At 45.1% G+C, this 25,044-nt stretch overlaps 1 protein-coding gene across 9 annotated transcripts in view; it reads right to left on the bottom strand.

The window, feature by feature from the left end:
- COL15A1 (collagen type XV alpha 1 chain) overlaps positions 1-25,044 on the bottom strand; it is a 276,139-nt gene that overhangs the window by 115,230 nt on the left and 135,865 nt on the right. For all 9 annotated transcript variants that reach the window (XR_005594255.1, XM_039525414.1, XM_039525413.1 and 6 more), the window contains 4 exons: positions 16,673-16,819; positions 16,067-16,093; positions 12,288-12,350; positions 5,099-5,176 (listed from right to left, as the gene is read on the bottom strand). Coding sequence is in view for 8 of the 9 variants with exons in the window: in XM_039525414.1 (XP_039381348.1) it covers positions 5,099-5,176; positions 12,288-12,350; positions 16,067-16,093; positions 16,673-16,819 (315 nt within the window). In the remaining variant the exon portion in view is untranslated. The remainder of the gene's footprint in view (positions 1-5,098; positions 5,177-12,287; positions 12,351-16,066; positions 16,094-16,672; positions 16,820-25,044) is intronic.

Below are 25,044 nucleotides of genomic sequence, written 5' to 3'. Positions count from 1 at the left end.
AGGCTGGCTGCTGAAACACCTACAGTGATTGCCTCTAAGTCATGATCCACCCAGCTTGCTACCGGCACCTTAGGAGTTTGGTGTAATTCAGCACTGAGCAGCCTCAATATTTACAAGTGAAACTACGGAAGTGCACAATGAAGTCAGTAGAGAGCTAAGCTTTAATCATTTATTAAAATAAATTACACATTTTTACATCCTGTATTGCCATAGCCGAGTTGGTCCAAGGATATTAGAGAGACAAGGTGGGTGAGGTTATATCTTTTATTGGACCACTTCTGTTGGTAAGAGAGAAGCTTTCAAGCTTACACAGAGCTCTTCTTCAGGTCTGGGAAATGTACTGGGAGTATCACACCTAAATACATGGTGGAACAGATTGTTTAGAATAAGTAGTTAACATGTATTTCAAGGGACCATTCAAGGTGAAGTTGCCATTTAACAATGCTCCAGTCATAGGGAGAAAAAGAAGGGGGAAATTGGGGGGGTGGGGTTAGTGGGTTATAGATTGTTGTAATAAGCTATAAATCCAGTGTCGCTATTCAGATCATGATTTTTAGTGTCTAGCAAAGTTATGAATTTAAGCTCCTAGGCTTTTCTTTTGAACATGTTATGCAGGTAGGATGACCAGATAGCAAGTGTGAAAAATTGGGATGTGGGTGGGAGGTAACAGGGACTTATATAAGACAAAGTCCCAAATATTGGGACTGTCCCTATAAAATCAGGACATCTGGTCACCTTATATGCAGGTTTCCTTTGAGGATGAGAATTGAGAGGTCAGATATAGAGTGGTCGTTTTATGAAGCATTCACCCACAAGTGATATGATATTTTTATCATATTTTTTTGTTCAAGGTCATTCAAGAGCACAGTGATTGGTTTCACCCACACAGTTGTTATCGGGGCATTTAATGCACTAGATGAGGTACACCACCTGTTGTGCTAAGCATATGTAGGACTCATGGGTCTTGAAAGGTGTGTTGTGGGGGGTGTTGATCATCGTAGCAATACAGATATATCTGCAGGTTTTGCATCTGTTGTTCTGACACCACTTTGAATTCGTGTGGGAAGTTTGCTTCTGATGATGAGCATGGAGAGGTTGGGTGGTTGTTTGAAGGCTAGAAGAGGGGTTTCATGGCTGTTCATTTGGTTTGAACAAAGTGTTTGCTGTTGAATGTAAAATTGTTTGGGGTGTGGATGAAATGGAGGAGTTTGGTGACATGTTTGGGGTGGATATCTGAGGGTTGTCCATTGTTTTGTAGATATTTGAGTCAGGTAGCAATGCAGGAGGTGCCATCCATGTTGGCATAGGTGGTGTTCTGAGGGAGGTTGTTAAAGTTACAGTTTCTGGAGGAAGTTGGTTGTGCCCTGGAGGAAGCTGGCGCTTTGTGTGGTGAGTGGTTAAAGGATGGCTTCTAAGAGTCCTGATATTTTTTCAGTAAGAGTGCCGTGGCCAGATACAAGGGTCTCTGCCTGAGTTCCCTTGTTTACGTATTTTCGGAGGCATACAGAAGGTCCCTGGGGTGGGTTTTGGGGGGATGATGTTGTAGAGTTTCTTTTGGAGGTGTTTGGGGAAGGACTTAATGATATCCTTGAATTACTGGGTAAATTGTTGTATAGGATCTTATTTGAGTTCTTTGCAGTAGGTGGTGTCGGAGAGTTGATGGTTGGCCTTGTTAATGTGGTCATCACAGTTGAGGACTATGAAGGCACCCCCTTTGTCTGCTGATTTGATCTGGCGGTTGGATTTCAGGGACTATATAGCTGCCCTCTCAGCAGTGGAGAGAATATTAAGTTTGTTAAGGATTTCACAGTCAATTTTTTTCCCCCTTGAAGAAATTAACATAATGATCAAGAGTGTGGTCTCAACCACTGTGGGGTGTCCAGTCAGATTAATCTTTGTTCGTATGTCTGTCAGTGGGAACATGGTAATTGTGGGTGGCATCGTCACTGTTGTAAAATAATTCTTTTGGCGGAGCTGGCGGAATTCTTCTGGTTCTCCACCTGTTAGGATGGTATCAAGTTGTATATGGCAGAGGGGCATTGCTGGCACATGATGGCATATATCACATTAGTAGATGTGCAGGTGAATGAGTCCCTAATGATGTGGCTCATGTGGTTGGGTCCTTTGATGGTGTCACTAGAGTAGATATGGGGACAGAAAGCAACGAGGTTTGTTACAGGGATTGGTTCCTGGGATAGTGTTTCTGTGGTGTGTAGTTGCTGGTGAGTATTTGCTTCAGGTTGGGGGGCTGTCTGTAAGCGAGGACTGGCCTACCTCCCAAGGTCTGTGAGAGTGAGGGATCGTTTTCCAGGATAGTAATCTGCCATGTACATGATAATATTCTGCCATGTACATTGGCCAAACCAGACAGTCTCTATGTAAAAGAATAAATGGACACAAATCCGACATCAGGAATGGTAACATACAAAAGCCATTAGGAGAACAGCAAAGAATCCTGTGGCACCTTATAGACTAACAGACGTTTTGCAGCATGAGCTTTCGTGGGTGAAACACGAGAACACTTCAATCTCCCTGGACATTCTATAACAGATTTAAAAGTAGCCATACTTCAACAAAAAAACTTCAAAAACAGACTTCAAAGAGAAACTGCAGAACTAAAATTCATTTGCAATTTTAACAACATTAATTTCAGCTTGTTCAGGGACTGGGAGTGGCTGGCTCACTAGAAAAGCAACTTTCACCTACTCATCAATTATTGGGAGTGGACCACATCCACCCTGATTGAATTGGCCCTGTCAACACTGGTTCTCCACCTGTAAGGTAACTCGCTTCTCTTCATGTATAACAATGCCTACATCTGTAATTTTCACTCCATGCATCTGAAGAAGTGGGTTTTTACTCACGAAAGCTTATGCCCAAATAAATCTGTTAGTCTTTAAGGTGCCTCCGGACTTCTTACAAAGTTATTACTCTATAACTGACCTATCAGTGCTCATCCTCAAAGGAAACCTGCACAACATGTTCAAAAGACAAGCCTGGGAGCTTAAATTAATAACTCTGCTAGACGCTAAAGATCGTGGATTGGACAGACACACTGGATTTATGCCTTATTACAACAATCCGTAACCCACTAACTCTGCCCCCCCACCTCCCCAGCTTTTTTTCCTTCTTCCTTTCCCCCTAATGACTGAAGAGGTATTAACCGGAAATTTCATCTCAAAAGGTCCCTTGAAATATGTTTACACTTATTCTAAACAATCTATTCCACCTTGTATTTAGCTGTGACACTGAGTACATTTCCCAGACCTGAAGAAGAGCTCTGTGAGGCTCAAAAGCTTTACTGGTCCAATAAAAGATATTACCTCACCCACCTTGTGTCTCAGATATAAATTTTGATGTTAATATAACAGCAAACTTACTATTTAAAATGCTCAGAAGTCAGGGGTACAGATTCTGGATCCACTCCAGTCTCTTTGCACTGTCCCACACCATAAAATGGCCAGAAAGATGTGGCAGGCAACATGAGGATCAAGGGTGATCCTCTTGAGATGAAGAGCCTACGTAGCACATAGAGGGCACCCTGTTTGCTGAGGCCAATCTGGGGGGAAAGGAGTGGCCTGGGACATCACCATGCCCTAGTGATCCGCAGCAGCATTATCAGTCCCTTGGGGTTGTCATCAGTTGGGTTACATTAGAGTAACTCTTGACCTGCTCTGTCTCATGCCAGAGAAATGTGTTGGTATGCAGTAGGCCCAAGGTCAGGTGAGCACAAAGATGGCTTGGTGTCACTTTTGTGACCACTTCCTGAGTTGCACTGTGTGCTCCTTAGCCACAGCCAGGGTCTGGGCCAGGCAGTCCAAAAGTTAAGGTTCTTATAACATATTTTACAAATTATATTGTTAAATACAAAATTTAATACCCAATGGGCCCAGTTTTATCTTAACATACACGATATCTTGTAAACTACTACTGACTTCAGTGGAAACCACAACTGGATTTATCTCTGGGTGAAACCTGGGGCCTAATTCTCTCTTTGGCAGCATGTGCATGACTCTCTGTGAGACCAATAAGAGAGGCTTGCGTACAGATGAGAGTCCAATCTGGATCACTCTTTCAGGGCCGCCCAGAGGGGGGGGCAAGAGGGGCAATTTGCCCCAGGCCCCGAGCCCCACAGGGGCCTCCACCAGAGTTTTTCGGGGCCCCTGGAGCGGGGTCCTTCACTCGCTCCGGGGGGCCCGGAAAACTCTTGCGGGGCCGGGCGCAGGAGCTTCTTCGCTCCCGGTCTTCGCCAGTGGGGGGTCCTTCCGCTCCGGGGCGGAAGGACCCCCCGCTGGCGAATTACCGCCAAAGACGGAGCGGGACCCACCGCTGAGTTCAGCTCGGTCTTCGGCGGTAATTCGGCGGCGGGGGGCCCTTCCCTTCCGGGACCCGCCGCCGAAGTGCCCCGAAGACCCACGGCGGGGGCCCCCCTCCGCCGAATTACCGCCGAAGACCGGGCTGCACTTCGGCGGCGGGTCTGGCTTCAGCGGTAATTCGGTGGCGGGGAGGGCCCGCCGCGGGTCTTTGGGGCTCTTCAGCGGCGGGTCCCGGAACGGAAGGGCCCCCCGCCGCCAAAGAGCCCGGGCCCCCGGAATCCTCTGGGCGGCCCTGCACTCTTTTGCACTTCCTCGTTCCTGAGTATTGAAAAAGAGAACTTCACCATCATAAGAACATATGCTTCTCTATTTAACAGCGAGTACAAATGGTTGTCAAAACATCCCTGAGTTAGGGCATGGGAGGAAATGAGTAATTCAAATTTTAAAATGTCTAATACAGGTATCTTTTGAGAACATCTCATTTATATTTTCTTCTAAGTATTATGGCTCACATCTTTAGAAATGCTTTTGCAAAAGAATGTGGGCACATTAGCCCACTTCCAACTTAGGTATGCAATGGGTATGTGCTGATTGGGGTACAGGCCTAAGTCAGTTATGTATAAAGGTGTATTTGCTTTATTGTGTGTACACTTTTTGACCATTTATACACATTGGCTACAAGGTTATTTCCCCAGACTACACCTCCTTGTTAAGTTTTACCTCACTCTGTGCTAAAGGACAAGACAAGCAGAGCTAAATCTCAGACAGCCTCAGAAACTCACAAGTCCTCTCAATGGAGCAGATGGGCCGGGAGGGCCTGGAAGTCCTCGTGGTCCTGGCAGTCCCACACCAGGCTCACCCTAGAAAAACAACAAATATGAAGCAGTGAATATTTCAGACCACATTTTAGCATGTTTCATGACACTGGGTTAGCTTGGTTTGCCGTAGCTAGCTTCCCTAGACATAACTGTATTTTGCAAGTTTATAGAAACAAAAACGAACACAAGACAATTGTTTAAATACGAGAAAGGGATGTGAGGTTTATTCATTTGTGAAATAAACTCCAAAGAGAAATGGTCATTACAGCAAAGTAAAACTACTAAGACTGAAGAAAGCACTTGGCAATGTACTCTAGGAAATAACCCTGCATTGGCAGAGAGAGGATGTTGTGAAAGGTCTTTTCCATCTCTAGCTTCTCAAATAAATTTACAATTGTACTAGCAGTGCCAATTGTGAAATGGGGTTTAATTCTTTATCAGACATATATTTTAGCATAAATTTCATTCTTTATGCAAATCATATGCAAAACAGGGAGATACCACCCTTCTCAACATTACTACTCTCCTCCACACACTTTCCAAAATTACAGTCTTGTGATTTATCTAATGTACTTTTCCCCTCTGCCTACACAGCTAAAACTACTGCTCAGGCCCTTACCATTTCCCCTCCTAACTACTATAACCTGCTCCTCTCTAGCCTTGCTAACACCCACCTCACCTTTCCCTGAGGTCCATTCAAAGTACAGCTGCTAAGATCCTCTTCCTGGCCTGTTATGATCATACCAGAACCTCCATCCCTCCACTGGCTCCCGCTTCTTCACAGCTTCTACTACAAATTGAAAGCCTTTCATAATGTATCTTTCCCTGCTTCTCCACTCTTGCCTTGTATTTCACAGAAGTGAGCAGGATTTGGCTCTTGGATTATGAACTCTTTGGGGAGAAGAATGTCTCTATCAGTGTTTGAAAAACACCATGTTATAACAACTGAATGTTACACAGTCCAGATTCAAGCAATCAGTTTAAATATTAACAATACTTGAGGTACAGTTTTTTAGGCCAGATATTAGCTCTCCATTTATGTCAGCTGTAGGAGTCTTATACACCCCTTGTTTGTGACTGCAGGTAAGACACACTTGCCTTTCGCTGGTGTCTATGTACTACACGGACTAGCGCATTGAAAATACTGAGGTAGATGGAGGAATGTGAAATATTCCCTTTGAATCTCAAATTCACTCAAACTGTGCTTGGCTTTGAAATTTGTTGTATTCATGAACCCCAACCTATGGTCCCTAAAAGCTCAAGTGCATGGATTGAGGTTCCCATACGAGTTTGGCCTTGCTATCTACTTGTTATTGCTGATGTGTCTGTATGTTTAAGGGAAGCTGAAGTCTGTCTCCCTCTTTCTCAGCTCCTGGGAGGTCCATCTCCAATGTCTAATAATAATAAAACCAGGGACGTCCTTAGGATTTATGGGGCCCTACGAAGTATTATTAAACTGGAGCCCCTATGCCCGACAGCAGCCCAGGCTCGCAGCCCGGGGGGGAAAGGGGAGGGGACAAGGCAGCAAAGGATACCGAGCTGCCCGGCCCGCCTCACTGCGGCGGAGAGTCACAATTCCCTGCAGAGAGCCCCATACCCTTTCCCTCACATAGAATGTGCGGCATCGACGCATTCGGCTCTGTGAATACGCCCCTGCCTAAGGAAACTGCAGCGCGTGCTGGGTGTGCGGGAGCTGACCCGCTCTTACATGCGGTCATGGGCAGTGGGTGAAGCTGACACTTGAGAAGGCTATTTCCCCAGCCCACCTCTTCTGCCTGTGGCCCTGCCCATACTCCACCCCTGCCCTGCCCCAGGCCCTGCCCTCTCCCCACTGTCTCACTCCTCTCTTCCCTCCCCATCCCTGATCATCCCCTTCCAGCCAAATCCCTGAACTCAAATGAAGCAAATGACATTTGAAAAATACACTCTTCTGCAATTTCTTTCTAAAGAAAATGGAGCATGTTTTCCATTGCATGCCAGAAGGTGAAGACTGGACATGCAGAAGGTACCTAATTAAAAGCACTAAACTTGGGAATAAACCTAGCTCTTACCCAGCCTTTTCATCAGTAGATCTCAAAGTGCTTTACAAAGAAGGTTAGTATCATTATCCCCCCGCTTGACAGATTGGAAGACGTAGGCTCAGAGTGGGAAAAGTGACTTTCCAAGGACACCCAGCAGACCAGCAGCCAAGCTGGGAATAGATACCCAGGTCTTCTTAGTCCCAAAAATCCAGTGCTTTGTCTACTAGGCCACACTGCCTTTTGTGAGATAGTGAGTGTATGCATCCACTTCTCAGATTTTTTGGGGGTGGTTATGTAATATGGGCCACTGTCCACCCATTCTGACTCTGTGGGGTGGCAGGATGTGATCAGCCTCCATATTCTGCAGCAGAAGTAGGAAAAATGCTCCTACTGTCAGCAAGTTTTCTTCAAGAAAATGACGCAGCAGATAGATGCCCCATAATCCCAGACAGCCGAGCCCTCGTGTTCTGTTCTTTTCTTTAATTATTCTGAATTGTCATCTGGAATTGCATCTCCCTCTGCTCCCATTTCTATTCTGAATTTAGCTATGTTTTTATTAATTAGGAGAATCATATGTCAGGAATCAGAGAATTTCAACTGCATCACAGTCAGAACAAAGCAAAAAACTTGGTTGTTTTTGACCAGTCACTAAATGCATTTATTCATTTGTTTATTTGCTTCTACACAGTTTTGCCAAGAGATTTCTATAGGGATATTCTTCAAATGCTTTTTTCCCATATACCTTTCATTTGTTTTTACCATATTCATATCCATAGTGCCAGTATTTAATTAGTTTTGAGCTATTCTCATTGTTTGCAGCCATGCACTCTTACAGCTCCTGTTTATTTGCTCTGACGCTTTTTATAAACAGAGGTTACAGAATTAGCACTAGCCAATTTTTGTATTTGGTTTTGTGCAGTTTTTACCCTGTTGCAACCATTAGGAGTGGGCAACTTCCCTCCCTCACAAATTCTCAAATCTGGATCATAGTTACATATAGGAGCCTACTATTTGTAAGCATTTCTGAAGTGCCTCTCACAGCTTTATCTATGCACTGCCCAAAGGTTACAAAACATCAACTGATAACCCACCAGCAGGGCAGTCAGTTCTCCAACCTGCTCTAGGATGCAGCAATTCCTGGCTTCCTATTCTACAACAATGGCAGCCAGAGACTTGCTGATAGATCCTGCGCTATGGTTTTTGCTGCCTCAAGCACGGCAGTCAAGCAGCCTTCGGCGGCGTTTCTGCAGGAGGTCCGCAGGTCACGCGGATTCAGCGGTGGTTCTGCAGGTGATCTGCTGGTCCCGTGCCTTTGGCGTACTTGCTGCCAAATTGCTGCCGAAACCACGGGACTGGCGGACCTCCCGCAGAAACTCCTCTGAAGGGTGCCTAACTGGTGCCCTCAGAGCAACTGGCAGGCCGTCCCCCTGTGGCTTGCCACCCCAGGCACGCGCTTGCTGCGCTGGTGCCTGGAGCCGCCCCTGATCCTATAGCGTGTACTCACCTTTAAAAGCATACTCAGAAGCTAAGAGATGCTGACCACCTTCCTAGGCTACAGATAGTCTTAGTAATTTTTGTGTAAACCAGGAAAACAATTTTTAGGCCATTCCTACCCCGTAAACATACCGTGGAAAGGAATCTGTTAATCATATCAATTGGGACAAGGCAGGGTTAGTGAGATGGTTTTCTGGAGCAACTTTTAAACTTAAAACTAACTTGCATATAAAAGGGAGTGGGAACAATCTCCTTCTATTCTTCCAGCCTTTTGCTGCAGGCATGGTGACTAGCTGTTTATGCTGGAGGCTGTACGTAGCTGCCAACATTTAAAAAAATAATAATTTCAAGGAACAATTCTCCAGAAAAGGGTCTTAGAGCTCCTGGATGCTTTTCAGCACATTCTGAGTATCTTTAGCACCCATAAAACAGTGCCTTATGAACATCAGCTACCTAACTAACATCAGCTAACAGTTCTGTGAGGTACTGTGTGTAAGTGTTATCCCTATGCTATGGATGGGAAACAAAGGCAGAAAAGTATTTTGACTGAGGCTGTAGAATTAGTCAGGAATAGATGAAGGTGTCCTTTTCTTTCAGACCACTACCTCTCCTGCTACTAGGATGTTCTGCTCTTATGGCCAAAAGCCACAAGAGCTATTCAGCAGCAGTCCCAACTAATGCACTTGCAGTGCTGGATTAATTTGCTTTTCGTTGCGCATTACTCTCACTTTGCGCATACTGTAAACAGCCATGGGTGTTGTTTGATCTTAAAACACTCTACTACTGTATTTGTTTCATTCTAACTAAAAACAGGATGACTGGCTTCAGGGTGAGTATCTACATCTGAATATTTGTATTGGGTATCACGTAAAGAACTGAAGATGGAATGTGTGTGATTAAAGCTAGTTTGCTGGAAACTCATGAATCAGCTTTCCAAGCTGAGAAGGATCTATAGACTTGAGATTTTCTGATACAGAATGTAAACGACCGTCATAAAAGGGGGACATTCACCCATCAGCAGAGGGGCTACAGAAGTTCCCCAGTGCAGAAGAACCACAAGAGCTCCTGCAGAGTGGCCATGCAGGGATCTGTGCACGTGGTGCAGCTGGGCCCTGCGCTAGCTCTGCATCAGCCAATAGAGATGGCCCATTGTGTCCAGAATTACATGAATCCAACAGCCACAAACCACTGCACAGGAGATGGGTCAGGGCCACGGCCACTATTCCAGCACAGAAACTGATATGGGGTTGCGGAGGGCCTACAGAGTCGTTGTTGGAGGTTGCGAGGGGAATTCTGTTCACTCCTACCTCCATGTACATCCTTGCTCAAAGACCATTTATTTGGGCTTTGTGCAACAGACGGTGGGTGAGGAGGGAGCGATGAATCATCACCGCCTCGTGGGGCCACTGAGGTCATCCACCTTTGTTCTGGTTCAGTGCTTCATAGCATGGTAGGTGCACCATGACTCAGGGGCATGTGCTAAAGGTGCATCAGCTGCAAGGCCCTGTTGGCTCTAGCACCTAGTGGGACCCAAAGAGTATTTCACCCAGGGCCTCCAAATACCACACTTCTGCAGGACACCCAGCTACCAGCTCCTGCCCAAACATCCTCCCAACAGTCTGGAGACTTGCCTCTGCCCAGCTAGAGCAGGAGAGAGAGAGAGAGCTGCAGATTTGCCATTCAACAGATTCATCCCATTGCCTTCTACTGACCTGTGATTGCTCAGCAGCAGATTCAGCACATGGGAGTGTTAAAGTATTTGTCAGTAATGGCTTTTGCCAACAGAGTTAGATTTAATCACCAAGTGATAATTTGCCTGTAGGTATTTTGTCAGCTTCCAGCAATAACAGGGGGAAACAAAAGCCTGAAGCAGAAAAGGTCTCCGCTCCAGCATGCGTAGGTGGTCTGGGAGTAGGCTAAGAGATCTGCATTCACACAGATCCAGTGGCTCCTGCATCCCTGACCTGGAGGGCTGCAATTGTAGCTCACAGACTGGAATAATGGCCACAGGGGTCAGGAGGGAGTACCAGGAGCCCTACACCCTGCTCTGCATTGTCAGAGGTGAATTTCATTTTTCTAAGTGCTCTGGACTCCACTTGAGTTGAGTCTGAATGTATTTCACATCAAGGATTTGAGGGGTGGGGGTCAAAGGGAGGCTTCCTGCCTGTCCTGACACAGCACTGCACCCCGGAGGCGGCCAGCAGTTCCAGCTCCTAGGCAGAGGTGCAGCTCTGCAGGCTGCGCTCGCCCGCAGGCACTGCCTCCGCAGCTCCCATTGGATGCAGTTCCTGGCCAATGAGAGTGCGGAGCCAATGCTCGGGGCAGGGGCAATGTGCAGAGCCCTGTTGCCCCTCTGCCTAGGAGCCGGACCTGTTGGCTGCTTCTGGGGTGCAGGACAGATAGGAACTAGCCTGCCTTAGCTCCGCAGCACTGCCGACCGGATTTTTAACGGCCCAGTCGGCAATGCTGACCAGAGCCTCCAGGGTCCCTTTTCGACCGGGTGTTCCAGTCAAAAACCAGACACCTGCTCACCCTATTGAAGGACACCAGGAAAACAGGGAAGGTGGGGAGTTAGGCTGGAAGTAACGCAGCCACGTGGACAGAGCCATGCACAGGGTTTAATAAAGTTCCCCTTGTTCAACTTAACCTGCATTCAGCTTCACACTTTGCTAATGAAACACTGACCAGTTAACATTAATGATTCATTTGTCCACTTGTCTAAATTGCTGGCTGAATTTTTCAAGTGGAATGCAGCAATTGATTCACCTGCACTAGCTACCCTCAGCTCAGCTGAGACAGGAGTTGTCACCTCAAAATGTGAACACTGATTTTGGCTATTCTGCAAGGCTAAAATAGGACTGCACTCTAATCTCCTACATAATTTATCTGGCAGAGCATAGTCACAGTCACACATACAAGGCCCTTCATTTTTTGTTTAATATGTCTCAGAAATGTATTGGTGTTTATTATGAAAAATTTTAAGTGGGTGAAAATTGGCACAAAATATTAACTTCTGGGTAAATATTGGGGTTAATATTGGAGGATCGGAGGAGAGAGAGAAAAAGCAACAAAGAAAAAAGTAAGTATTGAAAGTAAAAGCAGTTTAATGCCATGGTTTACTTCATGAATTGTATATTAACAGTACAAACACGTGTGTGTGTGTGTGTGTGTGTATTGTGACTGGTCTTTGAACAGATGCGTGGTGGGGGAGAAGAGTACATAAATTCTTCTTGTGCTTTCTGTATTTTATTTCCTTTCAGAACATATCAAATTAACACAAAGCAAAAGATGAATGGTAGCTAATCCAATTGGTTCTCAGGGCAGGTCTACACTAAGGGCGGGGGGTCGAACTAGGGTACACAAGTTCAGCTATGTGAATAGCGTAGCTGAACTCGAAGTACCCTAGTTCAAACTACTTACCCATCCAGACGCCGCGGGATCGAAGTCCGCGGCTCCAAGGTCGACTCCGCCACCGCCGTTTGTAGTGGTGGAGTACCGGAGTCGACCGGAGCGTGCGGGGAGTTCGAACTATCGCGTCTAGATTAGACGCGATAGTTCGAACTCCGAGAAGTCGAACTCACCGCGTCGACCCGGCAGGTAAGTGTAGACTAGCCCTTAGACACTGATAAGACACATACCTTTTCTCCTTTAAGGCCGTCCTCTCCCTTCAACCCTGGCAATCCTTGAAGTCCTCTTTCACCCTAAAAAGACATTTTTATTCAATATTTTCTTTCCATTAAAATAGAATTCCTATAAATGATGCATATTTAGAAAACCAAAAAGTGCCCTTAGGAACGTTGCTATAGTCTATTTGGAAGGAAGCTAAAGTGTGCAAAGTTCTCACCTGATTTTTCCCAGGTATCTGTGACTGATTAATATATTAGCAGACCTTTTGCAAGACAGTAGAGGACTACCTGAACTCTTGGAATAGTTCTCTATTTGTTCTGCATTTCCTCAATGTGATAACAGTAGGCAGATTCCAGGCTGACATTTTGTCTTCAGCTGACCCAAATTATTCATTTCCAAAATGTACATTGGAAGGTCACCGGTTTCAATTTCACACCAAGGTAATGGGCAGTAGGGAAGAGGACAGTCAGATATTTTCCTGTGGAAATACTTACATAATATACTGCTGTAAGCTGCTAATCGAGTGCCACACATCGTGCAGCATGCCTCAACGTGAGGTGCCGACTCCACTCATCTCCTACTGGAATCATTAGAGCCCCATCCTGCAGGATGCTGAGCACCCTCAATTCCCATTGAGTTCAATGGGTGCTAAGCATCTCACAGAAATTACCTTGCAGTATTAGGCCTCAAGTTTCCTTTTAACCCTCAGGGTTCTAATAAATCTCAACTCCCAAACCCCAAATAACCCGCTTATCCCACTGTGTATTTTCCCCCCAATACAATATGCATATGCTGTGTTCTATATAAGGCTTGAGCCTTTGCTCATTGAAGTCTATAACAAAGTTCCCATTGATTTTAAGTGGTGCAGGATAAGGCTAGCAAGTGCAATGAATTAGCCAGCTAACCTAAAATTCTGGAACGAACTCCAGAGGAAAATGAAGCTCAGATTTATGTTCATTTATGAACCTTTTCTCTAAGGAAATCTGGACAACGGTGTGTGTTAATCATAGCCACTGTCAGAGTCTAACCATGATAGCACTGCACTAACTGTAAAGATCCATGAACTACATGCAGTAAGATTCAAATGTACCCACAGGATTTCATTTTTTTCTTTGTGGTTAATATTGATTTCTCTGGTGCTTAACTGGTTGTGGCCAAATGCTTTTTATGCATTAAGGCCCCAACCCTGCCAACACTGACACATGTGCTTTCCTGCACTACTGCAAACAGTATATTGATTTCAATGGGATTGCTCACAGTGTGTGAAAGTATTAGCAGGATAGGGGTCTAATTGCACACAGACAAAATGGTTTCCAAACATAAGTAAAGCTGCTAGAAGATTGCTAAGGGAGGAAATATGATTCTTTATACCACAAAGAACTGTAAAAGAAAAAAATATTCAAACATGCAGAGGCTAATTTAAAGTGTTGCTCCCGCAAAAATAAAATTCCTAATTACGTTATATAATTGAAGCATTTTCCACAGAACAATTTGTCATGGCTTTTGTGTAAAAAATTTGTGCTGCTTAAAATTAAAATGCTAAGAGCAAGAAAGCATAGTGCAAAGCTAAAAAGTCAGCTTCTTTGGCTGGTACAGCTTTTCTAATGATAAATCATTTCTCCACACGCAGTGTGCAGAGGCGGTCAAAAAAGCAAACAGGATGTTAGGAATCATTAAAAAGGGGATAGAGAATAAAACAGAATATATTATTGCCCTTATATAAATCCATGATACACCCACATCTCGAATACTGCATACAGATGTGGTCTCCTCACCTCAAAAAAGATATACTGGCACTAGAAAAGGTTCAGAAAAGGGCAACTAAAATGATTAGGGGTTTGGAGAGGGTCCCATATGAGGAAAGATTAAAGAGGCTAGGACTCTTCAGCTTGGAAAAGAGGAGACTAAGGTGGGATATGATAGAGGTATATAAAATCATGAGTGATGTGGAGAAAGTGGATAAGGAAAAGTTATTTACTTATTCCCATAATACAAGAACTAGGGGTCACCAAATGAAATTAATAGGCAGCAGGTTTAAAACAAATAAAAGGAAGTTCTTCTTCACGCAGCGCACAGTCAACTTGTGGAACTCCTTGCCTGAGGAGGTTGTGAAGGCTAGGACTATAACAGCGTTTAAAAGAGAACTGGATAAATTCATGGTGGTTAAGTCCATAAATGGCTATTAGCCAGGATGGGTAAAGAATGGTGTCCCTAGCCTCTGTCTGTCAGAGGATGGAGATGGATGGCAGGAGAGAGATCACTTGATCATTGCTTGTTAGGTTCACTCCCTCTGGGGCACCTGGCATTGGCCACTGTCAGTAGACAGATACTGGGCTAGATGGACCTTTGGTCTGACCCAGTACGGCCATTCTTATGTTCTTATGTTCTTATGTTCTTCTAAATATGAATTTACCTTGTGCAATAATAACTAGATTTCTTTGAGCGTGGAGTATGAACAGAGATTTGCGGATAGATGAAACATGTGTTTGCCTGTTGGGCTGAATAATTAACTCCCTCACCATTGGATCATTTGTACTGACTATTATAAAAATGTGACCCTCCCCTGAGGAGTGTATACAGAGGGCAGGAACAGAAAGTTTTTAGCATTTGTGTAGATTTCTGGAAGGGGAAAGGGGTGCATAAGGTAGATGATATCCCCACCCAAATGCTTCCTTGTGGGAGGGAGGGAAAATATAGCAACAGGGTGGGGAGTGGGAAAATGGAAAAAAAGTCATGTAGGTAGTGTAGCTGGAAGATATGTCACACTAGAGCATTGCAGAGGGCACCTGGGCCAAAGCAGCTGAGAAGAGGGCGGGGGGGGGCACTGGACTCTGGGAAAGTGGATGGAATGGGGCAGCTAGAAGAGAAGCCAGAGACGTGGGAGCATGGGGGAAGGTTGACAGAATGACACAGGTGAGAAACCGTTGGGGAACACCTGAGCATGGAAGAAGATCACACCAAACAACAGCAGATGAAAAATGCACTGGGACTATGTAATGTGAGGGTGGGTTGGGTGGGTTTCAGTTGCTGAGAGGCAGGCTTGAGTCAGGGGAGGGAGGAGCAACAGGGCAATTGAGGAGGTGGGAAATGGGCCGAGGAGAAGTGGTGATCAGGGGTATGTGGTAGCTGTGGGCAGGGTGGAGCCAGGGAGTGAGACAGGTGGGGTGGGTCAGTTAATGTGATAGAGTTCCCTCTGCCTTGAGAGAGCTCTTGTATAAACCTGGGTTGGAGCACAAAGTGCTCACCCGGTCTGGCAGCCAGTGTGAATCAGCAGGTGAGCCCTTCGTCACTAGCTGCACAAGATCCTATAGGCTGACACTCTATTAAGGCCTAGAAGAAAAGGACTGGAGGGAGAAGCAGCTGGGAAACTGAAGGCTGCAGTGCATCCCTTTGTTTACATAATGGTTACAAACACAGCTTGACAGCCATAAGTCATGGTGAAGGAGTTAGTTCAAGCTATTTGCCAACTTTAAACAGTATTCACAAAACAGAAGAAAGACTCCAGGACTTCTGAAATCAATCAGTGTGAAACAGACCTGTGATCAGTCAAGGATGGTCATTTTGGAGTCTCTTCCAAATGCTTGTGATGCACTTTGAAACATTACAGTCTTCTTGCTTTTCATTATAACATAGTGCAGCAGTTCAGATACCAAACTGCCTACTGAGAACAGGGTTGCAAAACAGCATTGTATAGCTTACGGTCAAACTTAGCTGAGTGTCAGTCTGGCAAAGACATGCTAGGTTTTTTTTCTCTTCAACAAACTAAAATATGCATGAAAAAGGTACTTACTGGCAATCCATCTTTACCAGGAATGCCCTAAAAGAAAAACACCCATTTTAGAAAGGTACATAGAACATGTATAAAATAGAAGAGGGATAAAAACAAGTAACTGCATCTTAATGGCCAGCATTTCAGGCTGTGACAAAATATCAAAAGAGAATTAGGATCTGTATTGTGTTACCAGGTGCACTACTTTGTATACGTATTTAATTGAGGGCCATGTATTTGTGATCGAGGAGAGAGTGAAGTATAAAACACTCTGTGTATCCAGAAGCTGCAGCTTAGAGGGGATACATAAACCACGCTTCTTGGGAGCTACACAACCTGTCCCCCCATCCAACATTTCTCAAAATGCAAGTGCCATCCTTGAGGAGCTTGGCTGACACCTCAGCAGTTGTGTTTTACACCCTTTGACCCGAAATCGCCATGGCCAGACACCTTGTAGAACCACTGATATGTGCAGAAGACTACTATTTTGACGTGGCATGATTAAACACCCACTTTGACTGCACAGGGTGCAAGGCAGTAGAGAATCAGCCCTTCACCTGTGTGGGATAAATGAATATTGGTCTCTCTATATGATCTGTGTGGCTTCAATAGAGATGCAGTACTCACAGGTTCACCATCTTGCCCAGGTTTTCCTAGAGGCCCAGGAGGTCCTTGAATCCCTGTCTGCATTTTTTCTAGTTCCGACTTTCCTGGTGGTCCTGGTGGTCCTGGCGGCCCTTGCTCTCCTTTTTCACCTCTCTCACCTTTTTGACCCTAAAAATGTACAATATACAAATAATGGGTTTTATTATTTTCTTTTTATTATTTTAACATATATTGCCATCATACCTACAGACCTCAAACCAGTTTGGGGCCCCATTGTGCTAGGCACTGTACCAACATATATTACAACCAACTCAGGGTATTAAACCTTGTTCTGACTGATCAAGATGAATTGATCATTCAACTAAAATGGGATGATTGCCTGGGTACAAGCGGTCATGACCTAATTTCACTAGTTATGTGCAGACAGAATTATAGTCCCCAACCAGCAACATTTGGTGCTTTGAAAAAGCCAGTTGCCCACACAAAACTGAGTGGGAGGAAAATGTAAACATAAAAATGTTAATAATAATGTGCAGCTATTTAAGAATACTCTGTTAGCCACCCCAAAAAAATCCAACACCCTTGCCTCACCACACACACAGTTCAGCGATCATGAAATAATGCTTCTTTGGTTTAAAAAAAAATCAAGTGAAGTGAAAGAAGCCATTACCACATATATGGAAAAAATTAGGAAGCTGCTAGCAAAGAGTACAAGCCAGCAGTTAGTAAATACAGACAATTGATAAGGGAGGCTAAAGGCATCAATGACCAGCAGGGTAAAGGACAATATCAAAAGAACATCCCAAGCGGTGGGTCTAGCTTCTATTTTTAAAAAAAGTCATAGCCATGCTCTATCTCCCTCTTAAAGGTGGAATACGAGTTTTAATTTGTCCTCCCCTAAGCTGGGAGGATATGTACCAAAAAAACCAAAACAAAGCAGCATTCAGTTCCCTAGCTGGGGTTTTCTAGCCTGCAATCTTCCAAGGTTTTAGCCTCACCATCCAGAAGCAGGAAGCCTATAGCTTTCAATATTTGAATTGCCCCCTTCCACCAACAGGAGAACTATTATCTGGCCCCTCTCTGGTCTGATTGGCTCCAGACTCTGCTTTCTTTAGAGGCCAGGTGAGGTTTAAACCAGGACAATTAGTCCCTGTGTGGCCTGGTCTACACTACGCGTTTAAACCAATTTTAGGAGCGTTAAACTGATTTAACACTGCACCCGTCCACACTAAGAGGCCCTTTATATCGATATGAAGGGCTCTTTAAACCGGTTTCTGTACTCCTCCCCAATGAGAGGAGTAGCGCTAATATCGGTATTACTATATCGGATTAGGGTTAGTGTGGCCGCAAATCGACGGTATTGGCCTCCGGGCGGTATCCCACAGTGCACCACTGTGACCGCTCTGGACAGCAATCTGAACTCGGATGCAGTGGCCAGGTAGACAGGAAAAGCCCCGCAAACTTTTGAATATCATTTCCTGTTTGCCCAGCGTGAAGCTCCGATCAGCACGGGTGGCGATGCAGTCCCAAATCCAAAAAGAGCTCCAGCATGGACCGTACGGATGTGATCGCTGTATGGGCAGACAAATCTGTTCTATCAGAGCTCCGTTACAGAAGACGAAATTCCAAAGCATTTTTAAAAAATCTCCAGACAGAGGCCACAGCAGGGACTCGGCACACTGCTGCGTGACAAGCGTAACGGAAAGCCAAAGAATCAAATGGACGCTCATGGAGGGAGGGACGGGGACTGAGGACTCAAGCTATCCCACAGTTCCTGCAGTCTCCAAAAAGCATTTGCATTCTTGGCTGAGCTCCCAATGCCTGTAGTGTCAAACGCATTGTCCGGGGTGGTTCAGGGCATAGCTCGTCAATTTACCCCCCTCACCCACCCCCAGAAGGAAAAGGGAAAAAAATCGTCTCTTGACTCTTTTAAATGTCACCCTATGTCTACTGAATGCTGCTGGTAGACGCGATGCTGCGGCAGTGAACTGCAGCATCCTCGCCCCCCCCCCTTGGTGGCTGATGGTACAATATGACTGATATCCATCATCATCATCAGCCTTGTGGCAGATGGTACAGTACAGAAGGACTGGTATCCGTCCTCATCATCAGCCCATGAGTGCTCCTGGCTGGCCTCCCGGTCATTCCCAGTAGATGGTACAGAACGGCTGGTAACCATCTTCATCATAGCAACAGGGGGCTGAGCTCCATCAGCCCCCACCCTTCATGTGTAAAGAAAAGATTCTGTACTGCCTGGACTATCATAGCAGTGGGATGCTGGGCTCCTCTCCCCCACACTGCTTAATGTCCTGTCTGGACTATCATAGCAGCTGGAGGCTGCCTTCCCCTCATTTTATCTCACTAACAAGTCACTGTTTCTTATTCCTGCATTCTTTATTACTTCATCACACAAATGGGGGGACACTGCAATGGTAGCCCAGGAAGGCTGTTGGAGGAGGGAAGCAACAGGTGGGGTTGTTGCAGGGGCACCCCCTGTGAATGGCATGCAACTCATCATTTCTGCGGGATCTGAAACGGAGCGGTTGTGCTCTCTGGTTCTCTGATACACTGGTTCTCTAGTACACTTGCCCCATATTCTAGGCAGGACTGATTCTATTTTTAGATACCATAAAGGAGGGATTGACTCGGGGAGTCATTCCCATTTTTGTCTTTTGCACCCCCGGCTGACCTCAGCCAGGGGCACCTATAACAGCAGCAGACAGTACAGTACAGAAGAAGGACTGGTAACCCCATCATCTCATTGCCAATTTACAATGGCAGCAGATGGTACAGAACGGCTGATAACCATCTGTGCTATCATGCAAAAAGCAAATCAATGCTGCTGTGTAGCCCTGCTGAATCGCCTCTGTCAGCGGCATCCAGTACACATACGGTGACAGTGACAAAAGGCAAAACAGGCTCCATGGTTGCCATGCTATCGCGTCTGCCAGGGCAATCCAGGGAAAAAGGGCGCGAAATGATTGTCTGCCGTTGCTTTCCCAGAGGAAGGAGTGACTGACGACATTTACCCAGAACCACCCGCGACAATGATTTTTGCCCCATCAGGCACTGGGATCTCAACCCAGAATTCCAAGGGGCGGGGGAGACTGCGGGAACTATGGGATAGCTACGGAATAGCTACCCACAGTGCAACGCTCCAGAAATCGATGCTAGCCTCGGACCGTGGACGCACACCACCGAATTAATGTGCTTAGTGTGGCCACGTGCACTCAACTTTATACAATCTGTTTTACTAAACCTGTTTATGTAAAATCGGAATAATCCTGTAGTGTAGACGTACCCTCTTTCTGGCCAATTGGTGGTTAAGGCAATCCAACTGATTCCCAGGTGTCAGGAATATTTGGGCTTGGCTACACTTGAGAGTTACAGTGCTGGTGGTGGCTTTACAGTGCTGTAACTTACTCCCCATCCACACTGGCAAGGCACATACAGCGCTGTATCTCCCTGGCTACAGCACTGGCTGTACTCCACCTCGGCCTTGGGAATAACGACTATAGCGCTGCTCTTGCAGCGCTGGGGTGCCAGTGTAAACAGTGATTAATCTTACTACGCTGTAACTGACCTCCGGAACCTTCCCATAATGCTTTTTAAGTAAAGATAACACTCTTTGTTTTGTTGTGATGCCTCTCTTTGTTTTGTTGTGAACTCAGGGCTCCCGGAGCTGCTTATCTAAAACACAAACACAGCTACTGTTTGCTCCAGCAGAGGCAGGGAGGGGGGATCCCCTAGTGTTTGCTTGAGGAGAGAAGCAGCCCGGAGTGGGACAGGGGGGTCCATTTTGGAGCAGCTGCTTATCTGGTCTGAAGGCTATTTGCATTTAGTGAATGAGAGAGGGGTGGGGAAAGGGGTCAAAACTTTTAAAATGATTGAAGGTTGGTGCTGTGTATCTTCAAGTCCTTAGAATTTGCAAGGCAGGGAGCTGACAGTGTCAGCTCCAAAAATCCACTCTCTCTCTCTCTCTCTCCCCCACGCTCCCTGTCACACTCCACCCCACCCCACTCTTTTGAAAAGCACGTTGCAGCCACTTGAACGCTTGGATAGCTGCCCATAATGCACCACTCCCAACACCAAATGTGGCCCCATTGCAGCGCTGGTAGCTGTCAGTGTGGCCATACTGCAGCGCTTTCCCTACACAGCTGTACAAAGACAGCTTTAACTCCCAGCGCTGTACAGCTACAAGTGTAGCCAAACCCTAGATGCCCTTTTGATTCCCAAAAGAGAGCCAGAATGGAATTTAAATACACAAAAACAAACACACAAACCAAATGCTGCAGCTCACACAGAAAATTAAAATGTCCCCCACAAGACAAGATGATCTTTCATATTCCATTTATATCACCTTCACTCCCCTAATCACACCACATACAAAACAATGAGTTTTATAGAATCCTCTCCTAAAGTATGTACCCCACAAAGCACCAGAACACCCTCTCACAGACAATAAAAACTAGTTCTTTACACATATCAGGAACAAACTAAATCCTGCCAATGGTACTGGTCCAAAACTAGATGAATGGTAAAATTGTCAATCGTGCAATAGAAGGCAGAAGTATTAAATACTTATTTTTGTTTTGTATTCGGAAAGAAGCAGGATAATGTAAGCATATCTTTCTGTTCTGTCAATAACTAGGGAGGATGTTGAACAACAACTAGTTAAACTTTTTAAAATCTATAAGACCAGATAACTTGTTTCAAAGAGTATTAAAAGAATTGGCCAAGCAACTCTCTGAACCATTAGTATTGATTTTTAACAGATCTTGGAAGACTAGGGATGTACCACAGGACTAGAAAAGAGCTAATGCCATGCCAATATTTAAAAGGGTAAATAGGAAGACTCAGGAAACTACAGATAGGTTAGCCTGACATCAGTCCTGGACAAAATCATGGAAAGGCTGATATGGGATATAATCAGTAAAGGATTAAAAGATGGTATCATAATTAATGCCAGTCAATACGATTTTATGGAAAATAAATCCTCTTGGGCAAACTTTACTTTGTTTTTGAATGAAATTACAAGTTTTGCTGGTAAATGTAAGTGTATTGATATAAGATACTTAGATTTCTGTAAGGCTTTTGACTTACTGCCACATGACATTCTGATAAAAAAAAAGTTAGTGCTACATAAAACCCAATGTAGCCCACATTAAATCAATTAAAAACTGGTTAACTGATAGACTGCAAAAATAATTGTAAATCTGGAATTGCCATCCAAGGCAGGCCTTTCTAGTTGGATCCTGCAGGGATCTGTTCTCAGCCCAGTGCTGTTCAATATCTTTCTCAATGCTCTAGAAGAAAATATAATCTCATTACTAATGAAATTTGCAGATAACACAAAAATTGGTGGAGTGGTAAATAACGGCGGAGACAGATCAGTTAGATAGGCTGACCTGATGGCTTGGTAAGTTGGCTTATTGGAACATCATGTGTTCTAAAACAGCCAAATTAAAGGTTATACATCTAGGAACTAAAAATGTAGATCACTTTTATAAGATGAGGGACTGTGTCCTGAAAAGGACTTAGGCAGGGATGTTACATAAAAGATGAACATGAGCTTCCAGTGTGATGCTGTAGCTAAAAGGGTGAACACAGTCCTCGGATCTATAAGCAGGGGAATATCAATTAGAAGTAGGGAGATGGTATTACCTCTGTAATTACAGGTCTGTCACTTTACAGTTCAGGAAGGAGATGACACTGAGTGGCCTAAAGGTGTCTACTACGAAGGTAAAAGAAATGGTGGTGTGGAAGAGGTGACCCTCTCCACAACCCTGCAACGTCTGCAGCGGCAACAGATCAAGGAGCTGTGCACTCACTTCGCGCCCTTGTTCTCAGCCAACCCAGGACGGACTGAGCAAACCTGCCACTCCATTGACACAGGTAATGCTCACCCGATTAGGACCCCACCCTACCGGGTGTCACCTCATGCCAAAGTTGCTATTAGACAGGAGATTGACAACATGTTGGAGATGGGTATCATCCGCCCTTCTACCAGTGCATGGGCATCTCCAGTGGTTCTGGTTCCCAAACCAGATGGGGAAATACGCTTTTGTGTGGACTACCGTAAGCTAAATGCTGTAACTCGTCCAGACAACTATCCAATGCCACGCACTGATGAGCTATTGGAAAAGTTGGGACGTGCCCAGTTCATCTCTACCATTGATTTAACCAAGGGGTACTGGCAAGTACCACTGGATGAACCTGCCAAGGAAAAGTCTGCCTTCATCACCCATGCAGGGGTGTATGAGTTTACTGTGCTTCCGTTCGGACTGCGGAATGCACCTGCCACCTTCCAAAGGCTGGTGGATGGTCTACTAGCAGGATTGGGAGACTGTGCAGTTGCATACCTCGATGATGTGGCCATTTTTTCTGATTCATGGCCCGAACACCTAGAACATTTGAAAATGGTTTTAGAGCGCATCAGGCAGGCAGGACTAACTGTTAAGGCCAAAAAGTGTCAAATAGGCCAAAACAGAGTGACTTACCTAGGACACCAGGTGGGTCAAGGAACCATCAACCCCCTACAGGCCAAGGTGGAGGCTATCCAACAGTGGCCTGTCCCAAGGTCAAAGAAACAGGTCCAATCCTTCTTAGGTTTGGCCGGATATTACAGGCGATTTGTACCACACTACAGCCAAATCGCTGCTCCACTAACTGATCTGACCAGAAAAACCCAGCCAAATGCAGTTAAGTGGACTGATGAGTGTCAGGAAGCCTTTATCCAGCTTAAGGCAATGCTCATGTCTGACCCTGTATTACGGGCCCCGGACTTTGACAAACCCTTCCTAGTTACCACCGATGCATCTGACCGTGGGGTAGGAGCGGTTCTAATGCAGGAAGGACCGGATCACAACTTCCATCCTGTCGTGTTTCTCAGCAAGAAGCTGTCTGAGAGGGAAAGCCACTGGTCCGTCAGTGAAAAAGAGTGTTACGCCATTGTGTATGCCTTGGAAAAGCTACGCCCATACGTTTGGGGACGGCAGTTCCAGCTACAAACCGATCATGCTGCACTAAAGTGGCTTCATACTAAGAAGGGAAACAACAAAAAACTTATCAGATGGAGTTTAGCTCTCCAAGACTTTGATTTTGAAATTCAACACATTTCAGGAGCTTCCAACAAAGTTGCTGATGCACTCTCTCGTGACAGTTTCCCAGAATCTAGTGGCTAAAAAGTGTTCTTTACATGTTATATGCTTAGTAGTATATGTAATAGTGCATGTGTTTATTACTCTGTTGGTTTTACAGGTTAGGAGGAAATCACCGCCAGTGCTCCCACTGTTGGTGATTTGGGGGGCGTGTCATAAGTAGTTAGTTAAGGGTTAAGTTCTACCTGTAAAGGGTTAACACAGACCTGGTGAAACACCTGACCAAAGGACCAATCAGGGAAGAGAATTTGAAAATCCCAGAGAGCGGGAACTTGGGTCTCTGTGTTCTTTGTTCTGTGTTCTTAGCCGTCTGGAACTACACCAGCCCAGACGCTTAATCAAGTCTGCTCATCTTTCTGAACTAATTTCTTCTATTCAAGCTAGTGAGTATTAGAAGTACTGGGTAATTTCATATAAGAATCCTGTGTCTGCAATTCTGTGTGTTTGTATTGATTATTCGTAATTTTGCCTGTATTGTTTGTACTGAGGAAAAGGGAGAAATTTCTCCAGGGATTAATAAGATTAGACCCTATGAATGTCTATCTTGGATTCATAGAGATTGTGTATTTTTTTCTTTTTTTATTCTTTTAATAAACTCTTTTAGGTTCAGGACTTGGTTAAGTTCCTTACCTGTGGATTCAGGGGAAGGAAGCTAGGCGCCACTCTGTGGAGACAAGGGTTGTCTCCAAGCAGAGAAAGCAGGGAAGGGAGAGGGAAGTGAAAGGAATCTTTCTCCCTCTGTGATTTGATCTGTGCTTCCCCAGGAAAGTCTCTGGAAGGAGGAGGGGGGAACAGAGGGGTGTCTCGATTCACCGAATCAATCGAGTGGTGGCAGCGAGAAGGAAACCTACCCTAAGGGTTAGGGTGGGGGGAGAATACCTGCGGGTCCCCATCTTTGAACTCACAAGCTCAAAGTGGGGGTGAGACCCTAGGACAACAGTCCTCGGATCTATAAGCAGGGGAATATCAATTAGAAGTAGGGAGATGGTATTACCTCTGTATGCAGCATTAGTGAGACCATTACTGGAATCCTGGGTCCAGTTCTGGTGTTCACACATAAAAAAGGATGTTTAAAAATGGGAAAGAGCAAACAAAGGCTACAAGAATTACCTACAGTCTGGAAAAGATGCATTACAGGGAGAGACTTAAGAAGCTTCATCACATTTTTTCAAATCAAGGAAGGATATAGTTTTTAAAAGATATACTAGACATTATGGACTTGCTGTAGAGATT

Source organism: Mauremys reevesii, linkage group 2 (genome assembly GCF_016161935.1).
Source record: "Mauremys reevesii isolate NIE-2019 linkage group 2, ASM1616193v1, whole genome shotgun sequence".
NCBI classification, from domain to species: Eukaryota; Metazoa; Chordata; order Testudines; family Geoemydidae; genus Mauremys; species Mauremys reevesii.
This window is presented reverse-complemented; position numbering and strand designations above follow the sequence as displayed.